General features: G+C 51.3%; 2 protein-coding genes across 2 annotated transcripts; both read right to left on the minus strand.

The window, feature by feature from the left end:
* Window positions 1-1,737: 1,737 nt before the first annotated feature.
* On the minus strand, window positions 1,738-7,492 carry ANKRD23 (ankyrin repeat domain 23). The gene is made up of 9 exons (XM_012436808.2): window positions 7,394-7,492; window positions 5,846-5,992; window positions 5,535-5,663; window positions 4,581-4,706; window positions 4,224-4,322; window positions 4,039-4,137; window positions 3,794-3,892; window positions 3,526-3,624; window positions 1,738-3,439 (listed from the first exon to the last, which is right to left on the minus strand). The coding sequence occupies exons 1-9, from the start codon at window positions 7,418-7,420 to the stop codon at window positions 3,344-3,346; spliced, it is 921 nt and encodes a 306-aa protein (XP_012292231.1). The 5' UTR covers window positions 7,421-7,492; the 3' UTR covers window positions 1,738-3,343.
* Window positions 7,493-9,881: 2,389 nt separating this feature from the next.
* ANKRD39 (ankyrin repeat domain 39) lies at window positions 9,882-19,914 on the minus strand. Its single transcript, XM_012436810.2, has 4 exons — window positions 19,809-19,914; window positions 16,158-16,261; window positions 14,946-15,149; window positions 9,882-10,293 (listed from the first exon to the last, which is right to left on the minus strand). Exons 1-4 carry the CDS (start codon window positions 19,906-19,908, stop codon window positions 10,150-10,152), a joined length of 552 nt encoding a protein of 183 aa, XP_012292233.1. The 5' UTR covers window positions 19,909-19,914; the 3' UTR covers window positions 9,882-10,149.
* Between the last annotated feature and the right edge of the window lie 1,636 nt (window positions 19,915-21,550).

Raw genomic sequence — 21,550 nt, forward strand, 5'->3', positions numbered from 1 at the left:
AGGGTGGAGTGCAGTGGCACAATCTTGGCTCACTGCATACTTGACTCCTGGATGCAAGCAATTCTCCCGCTTCAGCTTCCCAGGTAGATGGGATTATCACCACGCCCAGCTAATTTTTTGTAGAGATGAGCTTTTACTATGTTGCCCACAGCCAGTCTTGAACTCCTGAGCTCAAGTGATCTGCCCACTTCAGCCTCCCCAAGTATTACAATTATAGGTATGAGCCACCTCACCCAGCCGTTTTCACCCTCTTAACAGGGCAAAAGTTTTCGGCTTTGATAAAGTCCACCTTACTGATTTTTCCTTTATGGACTGTTGCTTTTAGTGTCACATATAAGAACTCTACCTAGTCTTAGATCCCAGAGGTGGTCTGTTTTTTCCTAAAAGTTTTATAGTTTTACATTTAAGTATTTGACCCATGTTGAGTTAATTTTTGTATAATGTGTAAGACTTAGGCCAAAGTTCTTTTTTTAGCCTATAGATGTCTAGCTGCTCCAGCACCGTTTGTTGAAAGGTTGTCCTTCCTCCATTGAATTACTTTTGCACCTTAAAGTCAGCTGGGCATATTTGTGTGGTCCTGTTCCCAGTCGGGTTCTCCGCTCTGTTGATCTGTACATCTGTCCCTCTGCCTGCATTGCACTGTTGGTTCGCATAGCTATATAGTAGGTCTCGAAATCAGACTGATTATTCTTTCTCAAAATATTTTCGCTATCAGTTTTTTTTTTTTTTTTTTTTGAGGCGGAGTTTCGCTCTTGTTACCCAGGCTGGAGTGCAATGGCGCGATCTCGGCTCACCGCAACCTCCGCCTCCTGGGTTCAGGCAATTCTCCTGCCTCAGCCTCCTGAGTAGCTGGGATTACAGGCACGCGCCACCATGCCCAGCTAATTTTTTGTATTAGTAGAGACGGGGTTTCACCATGTTGACCAGGATGGTCTCGATCTCTTGACCTCGTGATCCACCCGCCTCGGCCTCCCAAAGTGCTGGGATTACAGGCTTGAGCCACCGCGCCCGGCCCGCTATCAGTTTTTATATGAATTTTAGAATAACCTTGTCTACATCCACAAAACATCATCTAGGATTTTGATAGGAACTGCATTCAACCTGTATGTTAATTTGAGGAGAATTGATATCTTTATTGTGTCTAACAATCCAGGAACATGGCATGTTTATTTAAATCTTAGATTTCATCAGGTTTTGTAATTTTCACCATACAGAGTCCTTGCATGTTTTGTTAGATTTAAGCCTAAGTATTTCATTTTTTAAGCAGTTGTAAACTACATATTTTTAACTTTTGTGTCTACATGTTCATTTCCAGGAGGTAGAAACAGGTTTTGTGTGTTTATCATCTTGTACCTGAGATTTTGCTGCACTCCCTAGGTGTCTGCTTTCTATAGAATCCTATGGTTTCCCACATAGACAAGCGTGGCCTCTGCATAAGAATACCTGGGCCCTCCCCTCAGGGCTTCTGACTTAGGGTCTGGACAGCAGGACTTTTTAAACCTTCCTGGTGATTCTGATAAGCAGCTCAGGTGGAGAACCACTGTGCTTTGATCTTGTCATCAGTGAGCTGAGCTGCCTTAAGCACAAGAGCCTAGTGCTGGGACCCTGCGTCCTGCCCACTCTGCGCTCAGCCTATCATCTTGCTGTCAGCCGGCATGGCTAGCAGGCCTGGGCCCTACCGGAAGGTCCCTGGTGACCAAAGTATGGGCTCCCCCAGTCCAGGAAAGACAGTTAGGCTGTAATGGATATCCAGTTTTAATGAACAGAAGATACTGATCAGTATAAAAAGGTGTGTTTGTCACTGAGGTGTCCTCATTTTCTAGATGAGGAGATGTCTTCATGATCTTGAATGCCTGCTTCGCCATGGCACCAGTGTCTGGGTGCACGCTGGCTTTGTCGCCACAGGGCAGGAGCTGCCCATGGAAAGGTGTGTGCCCCTAGTGTGGAGCACTGGTCACCTTTTCCACATAGTAACAACAGCCTTGTTCTGGGCCTGAGAAGGCCACCAAAGGTAGACCAAAAAGAACCACGGCCAAATGCCTATCAACCCAGTCGTACCTAATGTAAGCCAGGACCCATGTGAGGGAGGCTGAGCCTGCAGCTCTCAGCCCTTCCCTCAGCCTGTGGTTCTCAGATGAGGGCAGAGTTTGTTAAGATTCACTTTCTGGCATTTAGGGACCCAGCCCCGCCAGCAGTACAGGTCTACAGCAGTGAAACTTGAAACTACAGCCAGTGGCAGAGGAAGAAGTCTAGGGAGCTTGGGTCCTTAGACCACCAGGGAGCAAGGAAGGGATGGGGAGGGGGGCCCTCGCCTTCCCCTGCTTCCCTGTGGGCTGGGTTCAGAGCCCCTCAGTGTCCTGACCTCTGAGGTGGGATCAAGCAGGGTGGGTGCAGCTGCAGAGTTCCAGGCAAGAGCTCAAGCTCCGGTACCAGGGACATAAAGGAGCATAAAAGCCTCAGGCAAACTAGGGTTACGGGCCACCGCCCCAAGAGTTGAGTGGGCCACAAGCAATCCCCAGTGCCCAGGCACTTCCCCCATGAGAGCTACCAGCAGGCGACAGTGTGCCAGGCCAGCCTGAACGGGACCAGTGCACAGTGGATGCAAGGCGTCTCTCAAACACGCACTCCAGCTCATCAGGCTTAGGGCTTCTGAGGCAACCTGGTGGGTCCTCGACTTCTGTTGCTGTGAGACCTCACACCTGTTGAGCAGCCTGCACCAGACAGCCAGAACCCACCTCCAGAGTCCCTATGACTAAAGTCTAGAGCCGCTCCAGACACTGCCAGGGTTGCTGCTGACAGGAATGGAGTCCCAGGAGAAAGCCCTGCCCATGGGCATCCGCCAGCGCAGACCAGCCTGGCCCTGCACAGCCTGCCTCTGCTGCTCCTTGTACATCCTGGATGGCATTTGCTGGCCACAGGCTGAGTTCACACCAGCAGAGACTGGCCCCAGGGAGAGCAAGGCAAGCCCCCTAACCTGGGATGAGTGGACACTGAGGATGCCCGGACCCAGCTCTGGGTGGTTCCAGCTCAGGACTGCTCCCTTCAGGCTCTGCCCTTGGCCCCCACTCTCCTCCCCTCGTCTGGACCCACACTTTCCCCCGCCTCTTGCTCCCGGCAGGGAAGGTGACTCCCCTGACACTCGAAGCCAGGGAGGCCTCTCTCTGAACGCTGAGCCCGGTGTTGCACCTCACTTCTGCCAGGGTTTCCTCAGACGCCTGAGGAGGCACAGCCATGAGAGGGAGGAACCAGAGCTGAGGGCAGGAACCACAGAGATGCAGATGTCGGGGTGGGGCATGGGACGGAATGGTGGCAGTGCGTGAGGCATGGGGCTGCAGTCAGCACCTCAGCATCTGGTGCGGGGATGTGCCACATGGGCCTGCAGGGCCTCCTGGATGCCGCGCTGCCAGTCTCGAGCCAGCTGCGCTGGGGTCACTGAGGCCTGGGAGCAACAGTGTGGGTCAGTCCCTTGCAGGCGCTCCACCCGCCCACCCTCAGGACAGGAGCTGGGGCTGCACCCACACTCACCACATTTCGCACCCCCAGGTCGGCCCCGTAGAGCAGCAGCAGCTTCATGGCTTTGTAGCTGCCATGCCGCACAGCCTCGTGCAGAGCCGTGTCCCCTTCCTGCTGAAAACGCAGGTGGTCAAGCTCCTGCCTCCGCATCCTGCCCTCCTCACACGGGAAGGTCAGGGCTGCTATCACTGAGCAGATAGCACCTCTGGTCCTGGCTGGGGCTCCTCAGTCTCTGCCCCAGTGGAACTGCCCAAGCAGGAAGACCAGTCGCTTGCCTTACCTTATCCTGTGCATTTAGGTGGGCGCCACACTCAATGAGGTGCTCCAGGCAGTCAGGGTGCCGGGTGCGCACTGCCACGTGCAGGGGGGTGCTCCAGATCTGAGAGCAAGTTGGGGGTCAGTGCTGGGTCTGGATTGGTGAGGCCTCCCCAACCCACCGGACTACGTGCTCTCTTCTCCAGGAACTGTGTCCGCTCCCTGCTCCTTTGTGTCCCTGACAGGCCCCCAAAGCGCTGTACCCCATACCTTGTCCCGGGCATTGACCCGGGCTCCCTGGTTAAGCAACTGTTTGAGGATATCCAGATGTCCTCCACGGCAGGCCCAGAACACGGGTGTCCTGTCCAGCTGCAAAACAAAAGCATCCAAGCACTCAGAGCTGCTGGGATGCTAAGAGGGCATCGACCCGAGGCTGGGCCTTCTCTAGTCCTCACCAAGTCCCGAGCGTCCACTGTGGCACCTGTTGCCAGCAGCTTGTTCACCAGCTGGCTGTGACCCTTCAGACAGGCCCAGTGCAAGGCGGTGCGGTGGAGCTGGAGGTAGAGACGGGAGATTAGGAGAGGGAGCGCAGCCACCCCTAACGACCCCACGGGGTCCCCTTCCCAAGGCCAGGTCCCTGAAAGAAATCGCTGCTTCCTCTACCACACAATGGGCCACTCCCTCCCCTCCCTCTTTGGAGGGACCATAAGAGTAAAGAGCCCTGCAGCCTCCCAGGCCAGGACTTGAACACAATGAAGGTGGTGCTCCTGCAGCTGCAGCTGCTGCCAGCCAACTCACCCCACCTGCGCTACCTTGTCATGGGCATTGGGATCCCCTCCGTCTGCCAGGTACTTGTCAATCAGAGACTCCTGGTTCTCAGCAGCTGCCTTCAGGAACATCTCCAGGCCCACAGGCTCTACCTGGGCCTGGGGCTGCAGCTAGGTCAATTGAAAACAAGACCAAATCACTCCCAAAGGCCACAGGTGCCCAAAATGGCACAGCTTCACCACCTGGCCTGCATGTCCTACACAGCCAACCAAGGACTGGCACACTGCTGGCTTGTACTAATGCAGTTTCTTATTCTAATCCCACTCCAAGAGATTGAATAGACACCGTGTGTGTGTGTGTGTGTGTGTGTGTGTGTGTGTGTGTGTGTGTTATGGATTGACTTCTATCTCCCCAAGAGTCATATGAAGTCATGAAGTCCTAACCCCAGGTACCTCAGAATGTGACCTTGTTTGGCAACAGAGCCACTGAAGATGTAGTTAAGATGAGGTCATGCCTGAGTATGATGGGCCCCTTACCAATACGACTTGTGTTAAAGTGGGCTCTAATCCAGTGTGACTGGTGTCCTTATGGAAGGGGACATGTGGACACAAGCATGCACACAGAATGCCCAGTGGACATGAGGGTGGAGTCGGGTGATGAATCTGCAAGCCAAGGAATGCCAAAGATCTCGAGCATCCACCAGAAGCCAGAGAGGCATGAAGGGATTCTTCCCCCACCGCTCTCAGAACCAGCCCCACTGACACCTTCCGCTCAGCCTTCCAGCCCCCAGGACTGCGAGGTGACACACGCCTGCTGTTGAGGCTGTCCAGGCTGTAGGACTTTGTTGCGGCAGCCCTGGTGGACACATCCATGGGGGCTCTGGAGTGGATTTCACTGGCTGTGTGGTCCTGGCCTGCAGTGCCTACTCCTCCCCAATCCCTTCCTCTGGAACTGGAGCCCTGGTGTGTGCACTGCCCTAGTCCTGAACTCCCACTCACCTTAACCAGGGGCTCAGGTTTCTTGGGGGGGACTCTGTGTCTCAGTCTTTTTTCTCTCCGTCTTTGAACCAAGTTTTCCAAGTCAGCCAGATTATCCAGATTAACTCTGGAACTGCTAAATCTTTCCAGCTGGAGCAGAATGTGGGCAAAAAATAAGACCATGCCAGCCATCAGCCGCTGGTCAAGAGACCTCTCCGCCCTGCCGACAGGAGACACCAGCTTCTCACCCCACCAGAGCCCCTCTAGGCCTCACTACTCAGCCGGCCTCAGGGATTAACCACCCCCCAACCCCATCCCTGCCCCTCTCTCACTTTTCTCTTCTTTTCTTCTTCCAATTTCAGCTTCTCCCGGGCCACAGCCTCGTGGGGTCCCCTCCTCCAGTCACTAGGCCAGCCTCTAGGGTCAGGAACTCCATGTCCAAATCCCAACACTTTCCCTTCATCTCTTTCTCCACTTACCTGTAGGAATAGTATATGAGTACCGAGTCAGGAAAATTGGAGGAACCCTCCTTAGAAAACAGCTGTGCGGTACCAGGGAACTGTCTGACAAGGGCGGATGTCACAAGGCTGGTGCTCGGGATGGGAGTCAGTTTCAAAGCCCTGGCAGTCCGGAGTGCTGGCAAGCTCCTTCGCCCTGTGGGTGCTGCTGGCTCCACAATTGTGGCATCAGGTTGACATCAGCTGACACCCAGGGGGACAACAGATCCCCACCTACCCTGCTCCTGTCAGCAGGAACATGGCTGGGGGGACAAGAGGCCACTATCTATTTATACCGCTGGGCGTGTGCCCAGGTAGCCTCAAGGCAGATGACACCTTAGCTTCCCCCATGCTGTTGTCCTTAAGATTCCTACCAGATCACACCTACTGCCACCTGACTCCAAGCTCAGAGGGACAGAGGAGAAGCCCCTGTGGTAAAATTCTAAATGCCTGGGTTTAGTTCAGGCTCCTTTTGAAGCTACATTTAAGCTCAAACACTTTAAGCACTTGCCTAAGGAGTTGTGAAGGTTATAAGTTATTGGGACCTGTGCCTGGGGCAGAGCCTCTGCAGCAAACATCCATGTTGCCTCCTGCCAGGCCCCACCTCAGGACTTCAGGAGCTGGGGAACACTGAGGAATTGGCATGTTGTGGGGAAAGAATAGGCTGGAATAATAGGGTAACAGAGCCTAGGGCTTTCCAGGTAGAACTATATTCCTTCTAAAGAACTCTAGCAACCTAACACTTCCCTGCACTGGTCTCCTGGCAGAGGCTGCACCACACACCCTCCACGCCCCTCCTCACGCAAACTGACATCCCTAAGCACCACTGTTTCTCTCACTGCCCAGGGAGCACAAGAGCACCATTCCCCATCCCCAAGGCAGCCAGGCCCCCTGGCCATTTCCAGAGCAACAACTACCATGATGCTCGGCTACACCTGCATCTTCCAAAGTAACCTGCCATTACCCATTCCTCTTTTGCCATCACCATCCAGGGCAAAACTTACTGAACTCAAGGATTTTCATGTCTCCTTTCCCCTGTGACTTGTTCCCTAACCCCCTCAGCACCTCACATGAGCACCCAGCAGACACACCAGAAGAACTGCACGCTCAGCCGGGTGTGGTGGTTCACGCCTGGAGTCCCAGCTACTCAGGAGGCCCAGGTGGGAGGATCACTTGGGCCTGGGAGTTCAAGGCCAGCCTGGGCAACATAGTAAGACTCCATTTCAAAAAACAGAGATTTTTATAAAAGTACTGCATGCTTCCTTGCTCCTAAGACTTGACCCTCACACCACAGAAAGAAACTGCCAGCGCTCCTCTAGCCAGACAGCCTCCTCCTGCCAAGCCAGTCCCGGGGTGCCTCCCGCCTCCGTCCCACATCCTTACCAACTGCTGAATGCTGAGGAAGTCCATGGTCCCCCCTATTCCTCACACCCCCCAGTGAGAAGAACTAAGCTGCTCAGCCCTTTATAGGAGCACCTGGGGGTGGGAAGGGAAGGACTGGCCCAGAGGCTTGCGCCTGGGCCAGATGACTCTGGGACTCTGTCACACCAACCAAAATACCAGTCTGGGAATGCAGCCCACTGGGGACAGGAAAAAGAGCTGTTTGGAGCTGAGTTGGCTACATCCTCCGACACCCACTCCCGCATCTCTGCCATGCCCCCCACCTACTCGGGCTATTTAACCAACAAGCTGCTAGTCCAGATTCAGGTGAAACGTGTCCCCCTCTCCTAAGTTTACAGGCCACTCATGAAGAAAGCTCAGCCTGGGCCTCCATGTTGTAGGGCCATCTGCCTGCAAACCTGAAAGCCCAGCCTGGGAGGCTGAGCAAGGAGGCCAGAAGCTTGAGGGGATGGTCAGGAGGGCAGGAGCGGCCAGCCTATAGCCTCAGCCCTCCTGGTAGCCACACGAGGAAACTGTGACCTCCCAACCTGCAGTTTCAAGGATGCCCTTCCCTGTGCCCCTGGGCTCCCTGCTCCTCCCCCAGCGCTCTGAGAGCCCATGGCAGCTACCCCAGCTCCAGGGCCAAGGCTGGTGCTTGTCCTCAGGCCTCTGGAAGTCCTTCCCGCCCCTCCACAGGCTCCTACCAGATGCTCTCCAGGGAAGGAACAGGCCTCTCCACAGGGAAGGGGAGACTGATCTGCGCCAGGTCCCAGGATGGAATAGTAACCATGAAATCCAGCCACAGAGCAATGTGTCTCAAGCCACCAATCACCCTTCCTAATTCTCCTCAGGAAGAATTAGGTACTCAGGCACACCCTTCACCCAGCTGGACATTGAACTCTGCCTTGGCCTTTGCAAGGAAATCAGAGAGCCAGTAAATAAGACCCCAGAATTGGAGCAACCTGAGCAGAGATGACCAGGGCACAAGGAGGGAGAACTGTGGCCAAGGACAGTCACAAGTCCCAAATGGCTGCCCAGCTCCCAGAACTGGCTTCTGGGAAGGGCTTCCACATTTTCAGAGAACTCAAGGAAAGGCAGAGCTTTCTTAGAAAACTCTGTGTTGTTTTGTTTGTTTGTTTTTAATTTTGAGACAGAGTCTCACCCTGTTGCCCAGGCTGGGAGTACAGTGGCATGATCTCGGCTCACTACAACCTCTGCCTCCTGGGTTCAAGCAATTCTCCTGCTTCAGCCTCCCAAGTAGCTGGGATTACAGATGCCCACCACTACGTTCAGCTAATTTTTTGTATTTTTAATTGGGTTTTACTGTGTTGGCCAGGCTGGTCTTGAACTCCTGACCTCAAGTGATCTGCTGGCTTTGACCTCCCAAAAGTGCTGGGATTATAGGTGTGAGCCACTGTGCCCAGCCAAAAACTCAGTTCTTAGGCTAAATTTAGGGTGCTTTTTTCAGACAATGATGTTCCTTCCTTTTTTTTGGGGGGGATGGAGTTTTGCTCTTGTTTCCCAGACTGGAGTGCAATGGTACAATCTTGGCTCACTGAAACCTCCACCTCCCAGGTTCAAGCAATTTTCCTGCTTCAGCCTCCCAAGTAGATGGGATTACAGGCATGTGCTACCATGCCTGGCTGGTATTTGTATTTTTAGCAGAGACAGGATTTCACCGTATTAGCCAGGCTGGTCTCAAACTCCTGACCTCAGGTGATCCTCCCTCCTCAGTCTCCCAAGTGCTGGGATTATAGGCGTGAACCACTGCACCTGGCCTACTTCCACGTATAGATCCATACATTTATACTTGATCTTAGCCAAAAGGCTGACAGGCAATCACATTCTACAGGCGTGTCCTGTATGAAGAGGGTCCCACTGTGGACACAAGCAGCACTCTCCTGTCAGCAAGCTGTGCTCTGCTGCATGGCAGAGAACTCGGGTCTGCAGAACTCAACCACTCCCTATTAGGAAGGAGTTGGTTCTCTCAAAGAAAAAAAAATGTACATATATAAAACAAAGGATCAGGATCTAAATATAAACACTCCTATGAATCAATAAGAAGCATTTCTAAAATTGGCTTGGGCAGGCAGCTCACAGAAGACACAGGTGCTCAAACCAGCAATGAAAAATGAAAGCCACAGCCCTTTTTCCCATCGGACTGTTAAAATGAATGAAATCATGGTATACGTGAAGGACTGATGAGGAGCTGGGGAAGTGGGCCTCCCTGAGGCTGGTTACCACGTGCCAGGCACTCTCTCGAGGGCTCACCCAGTGCACACTCACCTCGTCCCACGATGACTCTGAGGCAGGTCCTATGATAACCATTCTCATTACAAAAGAGAAAATGGAGGGGCAGACAGCTAAAGTGACTTTTACCAAGGGCATTCAGCTAGAAAGCAGCTTGTCACATAGTCCCTATTTTCTTCTAATACTTACATAGTTTTGTGTTTTTATATTTAGATCTTTAATCTTGCAATTTATCTTGGTGTGTGGGATGAGGTAAGGATATAACTTTATTTTTTTCCAAATGAATAGATGTCTCATATGAACTAATTTAGAATATGATCATCTGTCCAGGCTTAAATACTTTCAGCCACACCAAATCTACTCCCTCGCTTCCACAGTGACCTGACTGGAGCTTTTCCCAGGTCGTCTGGCCTCAGTTCTCTACCCAGTAGCATGGATGCTGACCAACACAGGGGCTTGGAGAACTGGTCTGTGTACCCTTGAAAGGCAGCTGGAGACAGGGTGCCGGTTCAGCTGGATAGCAGGTCCTGCAGGTCACTGTTGCAGGGCAGCAGGTCACATGCTAGCCGTGCCTTTCGGTCCCGGACAGCCTTCAGGGCTGGGCTGTGTTGCAGGAGGAGGGAGCAGATGTCCCCGTGACCCCTCTCAGCAGCCTGCAGAGAGAGAGGCCGGAATCAAAGCGCATACCCCACATTGGGCTCTGCTCTTTCTTGTTCCACCTTCAGGGACTTCTTCCTTCTAAAAAGGGGGCCTCATGGAAATAGAGACACAGCTGTTTGAGTAGATTTATCTTAATTCCCACCAAATCCCAATGACTTTATACATATTTGTGGAGTATCCCAGTGCCATTCTCGCAGTTAGCCTGTTTTCCTTTCTTGTGTTCTTTGCCAGATTGGCCATTCTTGTCTTTGTCCAGACCTACACATTGAAAACGAGGCTGGGCGCGGTGGCTCATGCCTATAATCCCAGCACTTTGGGAGGCCGAGGTGGGTGGATCACCTGAGGTCGGGAGTTCAAGACCAGCCTGACCAACACGGAGAAACCCCATCTCAACTAAAAATACAAAATTAGCCAGGCGTGGTGGCGCATGCCTGTAATCCCAGCTACTGGGGAGGCTGAGGCAGGGGAATCACTTGAACCCGGGAGGTGGAGGTTGCTGTGAGCGAGATCATGCCATTGCACTCCAGTCTGAGCAACAAGAGCAAAACTCCATCTTAAAAAGAAATAAATACATACATACATACCTAAATAAATAAAAACAGGTACAGCACCTTGTATCTCCAGGCATCGCTCACAAACCTGCACACATCACCTACAGGGAGTTGCGCTTTGTGGGCACAGGAGGCACCAGACACGGCACCCACCCTTTGGGAACTTTTGTTTATTTTCTTATATTTTAAATTTTTTATCTTTATGTTTTAGAGACAGGGTCTTACTCTGTTGCCCAGGCTGGAGTTCGTAGTGCAATTATAGCTCACTGCAGTCTGCAATTCCTGGGCTCAAGCGATCCTCCTGCCTCAGCCTCCCAAGTAGCTGAGATTACAGCCACTGCACCTCATCTACACTTGGCTAAAGTTTAAAATATATATATTTATTTATTTTGAATTTTAAAAAATAGAGACAGGGCTGGGTGTGGTGGCTCATACCTATAATCTCAGCACTTTGGGAGGCCGAGGTGGGCAGATCACTTGGGGTCAGGAGTTCGAGACCAGCCTGGCAACATGGTGAAACCCCATCTCTACTAAAAATACAAAAATTAGCTGGGCATGGTGGTGTGCACTTGTAATTCCAGCTACTCAGGAGGCTGAAGCACGAGAATCGCTTGAACCTGGGAGGCAGAGGTTGCAGTGAGTCAAGATCGCACCACTGCACTCCAGCTTGGGCGACAGAATGAGACTCTATCTCAAAAAAAAAAAAAAGATAGAGACAGGGTCTCACCATGTTGCCCAGGCTGGTCTCAAGCTCCTGTACTCAAGTAATCCTCCTACCTCAGCCTCCCAAAGTGCTGGGATTATAGGTATGAGCCAAAGTGCCTGGCCAGGAAACCTTTAGACAGGTAGGGAAAGACTGGGGCCCAGGTCTCTGTGTTCTCTTCTTCTTTTTTAAGGTAGAAGATCCTAGTCTGGATGTCAGTTTCTAATCTACCTCCTCCAAAAAATACAGTTAAGTGATTTACACAGATTATCTTATTTAACTTTCACAATAGCCCTCACAGGCAAGAATCATCATTATTCCCATCTTACAGATAAAGAAATTTAGGCTTAATAAGTGGCTTGCCCAAAGTCACAGGGCTAATGTGGCCACCTGGGATTCTAAACCAGGTTTGCCTGGACTCTTAATAACTCTGTGAACCACTATATTTCCTACTCCTCCCAACAGACAAATTGATAGACTACAGGGGCTTTTGAGAGGTATCAAAATTAAACTAGAGGCAACCGCCATCCCAAATTTGAATCCAAAGCTTTACTCAGCTGGTCCTCCTGATGAGTACAGACCCAAAGCTCTCAATTCCACTGCCTTCAGGCAGTGGGATATTGTGAGCAGTTGTGAGATGCATCTCAAATAATTTTTACAAAAAGCACCAATATTTGCAAATAGTTTTAAAAGACACATACACAGTCTGGGTGCAGTGGCTCATGCCTGTAATCCTAACACTTTGGGAGGCCAAGGTGGGTGGATGACCTGAGGTCAGGAGTTCGAGACCAGCCTGGCAAACATGGTGAAACTGTCTCTACTAAAAATACAAAAAATTAGCCGGTGTGGTGGTGCACACCTGTAATTCCAGCTACTTGGGAGGCTGAGGCAGGAGAATCGCCTGAGCTTCAGGCAGGAGAATCGCCTGAGGTGGAGGTTGCAGTGAGCCAAGATTGTGCCACTGCACTCCAGCCTGGCAACAGAGTGAGACTCTTGTCACAAAACAAAACAAAACCAAAAACATACACAATAAACAATTCAAATATCTCACATTTGCATTATCTGCATGAGAGAAAAAGGGATGGAGACGCACCTAACTATGGGAAACACCAGCCAGGTATACCCACAGCAGCATCCTGGCTGTTTACATCCATCATGCGAATTATAACAGAAAAATGCCTGAGCAACTTCATTAAGAAATAAATAATCTGTCTATCCAATTGGTAAGGATTTTTTTAAAAACCCAACATTGGGCTGTTCACTCAGCATTATTCACTGGGCACCTGTGCTAAGTGCTAAGGCTGCAATGTGTTTTGTTTGTATTTTTTTCAGATGGACTCTCTCTGTGTCGCCCAGGCTGGAGTGCAGTGGTGCAATCTTGGCTCATAGCAGCCTCCACCTCCGGGATTCAAGTGATTCTTGTGCCTCAGTCTCCCAAGTAGCTGGAATTCCTGGCTAATTTTTGTATTTTTAGTAGAGATGGGTTTCGCCCTATTGCCCAGTCTGGTCTCAAACTCCTGGACTCAAGCAATCTGCCTGCCTTGGCTTCCCAAAGTGCTGGGATTACAGGCATGAGCCATCGAGCCCAGCCAGGCTGCAACAATTTAAACAGGACAAAGCCTGAGCTGACTCTACTGAGACATGCAGACCTCAAACGGGGAATTTCAAGAGGTACCGGAATTAGGAAAAGTTGAGTCCATGGTATATACAGTTAGGCATACATCCAGGTGAGTTAACCATGTCTAGGGATCAAGAAAGGCTCTCATGGGGTGTGATGTGTAAGCTGAGATTCAGAAAAAAGCCAGATAAAAAAACGGGAGGGGAGAGGCACCCAGACAGGGTTATACACGGCTTGTTATATATGGCTCTGAGAGGACAGAGTAGTAGATTCAAGCAAATTAAAATGGCTGGATGTGGTAGCTCACACCTGTAATCCCAGCACTTTGGGAGGATCGCTTGGGCCCAGGAGTCAAGATCAGCCTGGGCAACATAGTGAGATACCCTGTCTCTACTACTCCTAATAATAATAATTTTAAAAGCCTGGGCAATGTGGTGAAGCTGTCTCCACAAAAATTAGCCAGGTGTGGTGGCATGTGCCTGTAGTCCCAGCTACTTGGGAGGCTAAGATGGGAGCATTGCTTGAGCCCAGGAGGTCGAGGCTACAGTAAGCTGTGAACATGCACTTGTACTCCAGCCTGGGTGAAAAAGTGAGACTCTGTCTCAAAAAATAAAAAAATAAAAACAAATAAATAGCCGGTCATGGTGATGCATGCCTATAGTCCTAGTAGTTCCACTTTAGCCTCCTGAGGTGGGAGGATCACTAGAGCATAGGAAGTCGGGGCGGCAGTGAACTGTAATCATGCCACTGTACTCCAGCCTGAGTGACAGAGCACAATCCTTTCTCAAAAAAAAAGAGAAGAGAAAAGAAGAATGATTAGTAGGGCCTCTGAGTGTAAGAGACAAGGGAACTGCTCAGGAGAAAACTGGAGGGGTGGGGGAAAAAAAGACAAGGAGAAAAAAACTGGAGAAGGGGGCAAGATCAAACCCAAGGAAACCTTCAAAATAATTCATGGACCTGAAGAAAGCAAGCCTCTGAAGGACTCCCAGTCAGGGCATGGCACAATCAGAACTGCTTTAAACCATTGCTCTGGGAGAAAACCAAAGAAGGGGCGAGAGAGGACTAGATTTACACATATGATTTACACACATGATTTATACACATATATGAGCTATACAAATATGCCACATATGACAGACCACCTCTCAAAGATGCCTGAAAACTCAGTAAAGTGGCCAAGCAGGGTGGCTCACACCTGTAATCTCAGCACTTAGGGAGGCAGAGGCAGGAGGATTGATTGAGGCCAGGAGTTTGAGACCAGCCTGGGCAATCCAGCTAGACCCCATTCCCCATAAAAAAAGGAAAAAAAAAATTGGTATAGTGAATGCCTCAAAGAAGACAGGGATGAGGAGTTGGATGGGAGGGAAACTTGCTTTCATGGGATGCCCTTGTATGCTCTTCAGATTGTTTACCATGCACAGGTATTTCCAGCAAGAAAGAGTTTAATTAAATGATCACTCCGGCTAACACAGCAAATGGACTACAGGGACAGGCGAGAGAATATATAAGTTTCAGAAAACTATATGGAAACGGCTTCATGATATGTCACTAAGGGAAAGAAAACTAAAGTGCCACTGTACATTGTAATTTATATGCTCAGAAAAAAGGCTAGAGAATTATCCATTAGTCCTAAAGTGATGACAGGTGAGCAAGGGGATTACAAATGACTTTAATTGTCTTATCTCTGCTTTCCTGTTTTCCTGTTTTCTACATGAACATGTTATAACTTTAAAAAAAGGGAAACAACATTTTTGGAAGGGGGAAGGGGCCCACCTTATGCAGACTTGTCATGCCATCGTCATCCACCACCCTGGGGTTGGACCCATGTGATAGCAGGAGCCGTGCAATTTCAGTGTGCCCGCAGTAGCTGGCTCGGTGCAGAGCAGTGGCACCCCCATGGGTCTGGGCATCACAATTAGCTCCGCTTTCCAGCAGGAACTGGCACACAGCGTAATGCCCATTGCGGCTGGCATAGTGCTGCAGGGAACAGAGACCGAGGTCAGATGGCAGAAGCCAGGCAGGCAACAAGGATGGTGGAGAGGTGAGAGCACGGCCCCCTGCAGTGAGGGGCCTGGAGTCATCTCAGGTGCCACCTCCAGCAGTCATGTGACCTGGGTAAGCTTCTGCATAACTAAACTGGGTTTGTTCAACTGAAAAATGGGGAAAATGATCATTCCTATCTCATAGAATTGTTATGAAAATAAAACTAAATCATTGGCCACAGTGCCTCATGCCTGTAATCCCAGCATTTTGGGAGGCCAAGGCAGGCAGACCACCTAAGGTCAGGAGTTGGAGACCAGCCTGGCCAATGTAGTGAAACCCCAATTCTACTAAAAATACAAAAATTAGCTGGACGTGGTGGTGCACGCCTATAGTCCCAGCTACTCAGGAGGCTGAGGCAGGAGAATCACTTGAACCTGGGAGGCAGAGGTTGCAGTGAGCCGAGATCGTGCCACTGCACTCCAGCCTGAGTGACAGAGCAAGACTATCTCCAAAAAAAAAAAAACTAGGCCGGGCGAGGTGGCTCACGCCTATAATCCCAGCACTTTGGGAGGCCAAGGTGGGTGGATCACGAGGTCAAGAGATCGAGACCATCCTGGTCAACAAAGTGAAACCCTGTCTCTACTAAAAATACAAAAATTAGCTGGGCGTGGTGGTGCGTGCCTGTAGTCCCAGCTACTCGGGAGGCTGAGGCAGGAGAATTACCTGAACCCAGGAGGTGGAGGTTGCGGTGAGCCGAGATCACGCCATTGCACTCCAGCCTGGGTAACAAGAGCGAAACTACGTCTCAAAAAAAAAAAAAAAAAAACAACTAAATTATTGCTGTAAAGCTTTCATACTAATTTTAAAAATCCAGAAATTTTGCTGGAAGAAAAGAAAGGGAGGGAGAAGATAAAAGGTAAACATTAATCCCCCTCCTCAGAGAGCAGGTGTCTCCTGACTTAACACTTCTTTCTCCCGACCCCGTGTTCCTCCCTAGCTCACCAGCGCAGTGTAGCCAGCCGAGTCAGGCTGACTTGGGTCCTCGGCCTTCTGGATTAAATGTTTCACTCGGCCCAAGTCTCCATTCAGGGCTGCCGACCAGATTCCTGCAGAAAATCAACCAAAGCACTGAATGATGCTGAATGACTGGGAGTTTCAGAGCTTCCTTTGCCTCTTGACCTCAGTTTTCTTGTCTATAAAATAGAGAATATTCATTCCTTCAACAAATATCAACTGAGTACTCCTCTGTGTCAAGGTTTGTTCTGGGTGCTGGTGACTTAGCTGTGAACAAGACAGACAGGGGCACGTCTCTTCAGGACAGAAAGACTGGGCAGACACAGACCTCTCCATCTCACTTCAAACACAGAAGTGCTGGATGAAGTAATGTTTAAAATGTTTAGATCTAGAGTGAAATTCAGGCCAGGTGCATGGCTCATGCCTGTAATCCCAGCACCTAGGGAGACTGAGGCAGGTGGATCACCTGAGGTCAGGAGTTCGAGACCAGCCCAGCCAAGATGGTGAAACCCTGTCTCTACTAAAAATACAAATATAGCCAGGCATGGTGGCACATGCCTGTAATCCCAGCTACTCAGGAGGCTGAGGCAGGAGAATCACTTGAACCCAGGAGGTAGAGGTTGCAGTGAGCTAAGATTATGCCATTACACTCCAGCCTGGGTGACAAAAGTGAAACTCCATCTCAGCTCAGGGGCTCTGGTGCAAACACCCAGGCAGGGTCTAGAGGGAAAGCCGCTGCTACACACATGGCAGGAGCTAGGGCAAGGATCTGTGCAAAAAGCCAGCAGGCGGGAAGTGCTCTAGCATGACAAACTGGAGCTGGACAGTCTCTATCTCCTGCCTTGAAAAGCAAGCTGCCATGCCCAGGTAATTCATTCATTCGGCAAGTTTTTATTTACTGTGTGTGTGGCACTGTTCTAGGCACTAGAAATCAACAAATTTTAGGCATCAGAGAGCTTACATTCTAACTGAAGAAGACAGACACCAAATATATCTGTTTCTTTATATATACCATCAAATATATATATCATCTATATATTTGTTATATAACATACATATATATTTGTTATATATTTATGTATACTACATAAACATTTTATATACAATTGTTATAATTTCACACATATATAGCCTGTAAATTTTATAAAATAAGTCTGGTGGGCTGGGCGCAATGGCTCACGCCTGTAATCCCAGCACTTTGGAACACTGAGGTGGGTGGATCACCTGAGGTCAGTAGTTCGAGACCAGCCTGGCCAACATGGCAAAACCTCGTCTCTATTAAAAAAACAAAAATTAGCCAGGCACAGTGGCATGTACCTGTAGTCCTAGCTACTTAGGAGGCTTAAATAGAATTGCTAGAACCCAGGAGGTGTAGGTTGCAGTGAGCGGAGATTGCACCACTGCACTCCAGTCTGGGCAACAGAGCAAGACTCCATCTCAAAAAATAATAATAATAATAATAAGTCCGGTGGTGCTAAATGCTCTGAAGAAAAACCATAGGAGGGAATGAGCAATGGTCAGGGATGGCCCCTCTGATAAGGCAAGCTTAGAACAGAAACCTAAAGATCATGAGAAAAGGTACTATTCAAACAGGTGTGAGAAGATAGCAAAGGCAGAAAAAAAAAAAAAAAAACCAGCTACCCTGACCTATGCAAATTGGAGGTATGGAAAGGATATCTGTACCTTTATAAAACAAAAACTCCAAGCTAAGAATCTATTATAATCTGGATCTTTCATAAAAGCTGACCCAGGCAAGTGAACTCTATAAGGGCCAGACATATGCCTGGAGACGGAGGTTGCCATGAGCCAAGACTGTGCCATTGCACTCCAGCCTAGGCAATAGAGAGAGACTCTTGTCAAAAAAAAAAAAAAAAAAGCAAGATGATAGATACATCAGAGTAACCAGCACCTAACTTTGCACAAGGCAATGTTACTTCTCAAGAACAGCACAATTGACCTTTTAGGCTGGATGATTACCATAGGGAGCTGTCCTGTGCATTGTACCATGTATAACGCATCTCATCTCTACCTACTACACGCCTGTAGCAGCCTCCAGATTGTGACAACCCAAAATGTCTCCAGACACTGCCAAAGTCCCTTAAAAGGGAGAACTGCCCCCAGTTGAGAACCAGGGTGTTTAGGGAGGGCCTCTGAAGAAGTAACATTGGAGCTGGGATCTGAAAAATAACATCAGCTAGTTTAACAGTTGTAGGAAGTCCATCAGCAAGTCCAATGGCCTTAATTCAGGAAAAGGTCTTGCATATTTGAGACACCAAAACAAGACCAGTGTGGCTGCAGCATAGTGATTGGGAGAAGAAAAGCATGAGAAATAAAATGAGGGAGTGAAGTAGAGCCAGCAGCAGTGGGTTTACAGAGCTTTGTAAGCCATAACAGGGAATGATCCGATTTCTCATTTTCTTTTTCTTTTCTTTCTTTTTTTTTTGAGACGGAGTTTTGCTCTTGTTGCCCAGGCTGGAGTGTAATGGCACGATCTCAGCTGACTGCAACCTCGGTCTCCTGGGTTCAAGCGATTCTCTTGCCTCAGCCTCCTGAGTAGCTGGGATTACAGGCATGTGCCACTACGCCCGGCTAATTTTTTGTATTTTTAGTAGAGATGGCGGGGGAGGGGGCCGGGGAAAAATCATTTAGTAGAGATGGAGTTTCTCCATGTTGGTCAGGCTGGTCTCGAACCCCTGACCTCAGGTGATCCGCCCCCTTGGCCTCCCATAGTGCTAGGATTACAGGCGTGAGCCACTGCGCCTGGCCACAGCGATTTCTCATTTTCAAAAAGCCACTCTGGCTGCTGTGTGAGAGTAGAAAACTCTGTAGGAGGGCAAGCGTGGAAGCCGAAAGACCTTCTGAGGCAACCACCTCAGCAGTGCAGAAGGCAGTGGTAGGAGAGGTGGAGGGAAGTAGGCAGGTGCCAGAACCATGGTAAAGGAAGAGTTCCATGCGAATGCTTACACAGCAGTGGCAATCAAGGGCAGCACTCTTGTTACTGCACTGGCTGCATCTGCACGGACAGATGACACAGCACAGTAGCACACAGTGGTTCTCAACACCCAGAAGAAGCACCGTGGTTTCCCGCCTTCCTCTGTTCCTATTGGCAACATAATCTCCGTGTAATCCGGGGCAAACGTGTTACCTCTCTGGGTCCCACAGGTGAGATACCGTGCCCTGACTTGAAGGCTGCCCGTGCTAAGCTCTGGCTGTCTCTAAAGCATGCAGGCTGCCTGGCACCCGGGGTTAAGCAAGGGCCAGTGTGCTCCTTTACCAAGCAGCCCCCAGGCCTGCAGCTCCATACCCCTCAGGATGGGCGCAATGCCCCAGGTGCAGATTCTGCTCCCCGGTCCCTCTCTCCAATACCTGAGCTGACTTGTGTCTCCCAAGCAGGGTTGTCCCCCGTCACTCGGAAAGGTTACGGAAACCAGTGCGTCGGCTTCGCCGCCGCCCGCGGGACAGAGCTCGTGCGGGAGACACCTGGTATGCTCTCAGGATGCGGGAGCCTCGAGTCCCGCCCGCCGTCTCTCATCAGGCCCCAAGCTCTCAGGGCCCAGTTCACCCGCCCCTCCTTAACCTGGCGCCTCCTCCTTAGGCCCGGGCCTGGGAAGAGCCGGCAGGGCCGCGCGGCTGCCTCACCCCTCTCGAAGTCCATCTCCTCCAGCGTCTGCTGTACACCGAGCACCGCGCTGGGATGCGGGCAGCAGGGCCCGTCCGCGCAGGGCCGCGGCGTCGCCATCCCGGCTCCGGCCCCAGCCAACCGACCCGGGATCTCAGGCCCGCCCCGCGTCCCGTATCTGGTCGGTCGGCGTCCACGGCTATCATCCTAGTCCCGCCTCCTTGCCAAGGCTGACCAATCAAACGCCTAGGCCTTAGCTCGCGACCCAATCGCAGTGGTAGGGCGGGACTTGTTGCGCCGGGCTGTACCCCAAGGCAGCCGCGCGAGGGCGTCCGAGGCTAAGCTGAAGGCAGAGGCGCTGAGTTCCGCGATTCGCGCGCCGCTAAAGGGCGCGCGGGGCTGCCGGGTCTTGCAGGGTGTGGGGATGAGGCCTCTGGGCCCGGAGGGGAGTTTTCCCTTTTCCTTCGCCGGGACCCAGCCCTCCAGAGGCTTCGCAGGCTCCTCTTGTTACCGCCCCTAGTACCGCCGGGCTCCCAGGACTGGGGCGCCGACTCGCTCCACGGTCTTTTGTTTTGCTTCGTTTTGAGACGGAGTCTCGCTCTGTCGCCCAGGCTGGAATGCTGTGGCGCGATCTCTGCTCACTGCAACCTCCACCTCCCGGGTTCAAGCGATTCTCCTGCCTCAGCCTCCCAAGTAGCTGGGACTTACAGGCGCGCGCCACCATGCCCGGCTAATGTTTTGTATTTTAGTAGAGACGGGGTTTTACCGTGTTAGCCAGAATGGTCTCGATCTTCTGACCTCGTGATCTGCCCGCCTCGGCCTCCCAAAGTGCTGGGATTACAGGCGTGAGCCACGGCTCCTGGCCGCGCTCCACGGTGTTTACCCCCTCTTCCGGGGCCACCTCTGGCCAAGGCCGACCGCCCCTGGGGCAGCGGCAAAGTGACGGCTGGAAAGGCCCCGAGACACCCTGTACTCCGCTTTCTTAAAAGTCCAGCAAGGAGCAGGTGGCCACAACTTGTCCTGCTTCTAGCTCCACCTCCAGGGCAGGGACAGGACCGTGGTTTGTGCAGAACCCCACGGCCCCACAGTGGGCGCCGAGTTTACTGAATCCATCTTCCTGATCAAAACATCATCTGGGCGGCCGTCTGTGGACGGTGCACCCACGCAACGTGCTCCTCAGCCGACCCCAGCCTTCTCAATTCCCGGTTAAAACCTAGGCAGCCACCTGCTGAAGCCACAGTCAAGTGTACAGGGGAGACCTCACTTCCACCGCCTGGTAGGCTTAGAAAGGGTGCATAAATGACAGGGAGGGGTTCTGTGCCACTCTCTCTCCAGGACAGTGGTCTGGTGCACACTGGGTGTGGGTTTAAGTTCCTTCCCCACCTAGCTGGGGCCCTGAAGACCCTAGCATTCCTGGTGGGTAGAAGGCTGAACGTCATTTCTCCTCTCCTAAGTGGGTCGAGAACCGCATCCTCACACAAGCAACTCTCATCTCCACAACCTTCCCCTCCTTTGGCCCCCTCACTCCCACTAACTGTCCTGAGTTCTGGGAAGGCGCCCTCGCTCCCACTCCACTTCTCCCCTGCCCTGACTTCCCCCTTTGGCCAGAAGCCAAGGCTGGCTCCCAAGGGGCTGTGGCCATGTCTGGTTCCCAGCCCCACAGCCACCACTGTGGGAAAACACTGGAGCTGGGCTGTTCCCTCCCACAGACAGGCAGGAACCACAAAGAGGTGGCTGCTCTGGGCTGTGGGGGAGGCCCAGT

This window comes from Aotus nancymaae, unplaced genomic scaffold (genome assembly GCF_030222135.1).
Source record: "Aotus nancymaae isolate 86718 unplaced genomic scaffold, 86718_ANA_hifiasm-v0.15.2.pri h1tg000131l, whole genome shotgun sequence".
Classification (NCBI taxonomy): domain Eukaryota; kingdom Metazoa; phylum Chordata; class Mammalia; order Primates; family Aotidae; genus Aotus; species Aotus nancymaae.

Excerpts from the sequence above, each read along its gene's own strand:
- ANKRD23 (XM_012436808.2), bottom strand. The coding sequence starts at position 7,420 with ATGGACTTCCTCAGCATTCAGCAGTTG. Across the intron at positions 5,993-7,393 it reads TCCTCAGCATTCAGCAGTTG|GTAAGTGGAGAAAGAGATGA; the intron begins GTAAGGATGTGG and ends CTATTCCTACAG. Across the intron at positions 3,625-3,793 it reads ACCTAAATGCACAGGATAAG|GAAGGGGACACGGCTCTGCA; the intron begins GTAAGGCAAGCG and ends CGTTTTCAGCAG.
- ANKRD39 (XM_012436810.2), bottom strand. The coding sequence starts at position 19,908 with ATGGCGACGCCGCGGCCCTGCGCGGACGGGCCCTGCTGCCCGCATCCC. Across the intron at positions 16,262-19,808 it reads GGAGATGGACTTCGAGAGGG|GAATCTGGTCGGCAGCCCTG; the intron begins GTGAGGCAGCCG and ends GATTTTCTGCAG. Across the intron at positions 15,150-16,157 it reads CGGCTGGCTACACTGCGCTG|CACTATGCCAGCCGCAATGG; the intron begins GTGAGCTAGGGA and ends TGTTCCCTGCAG.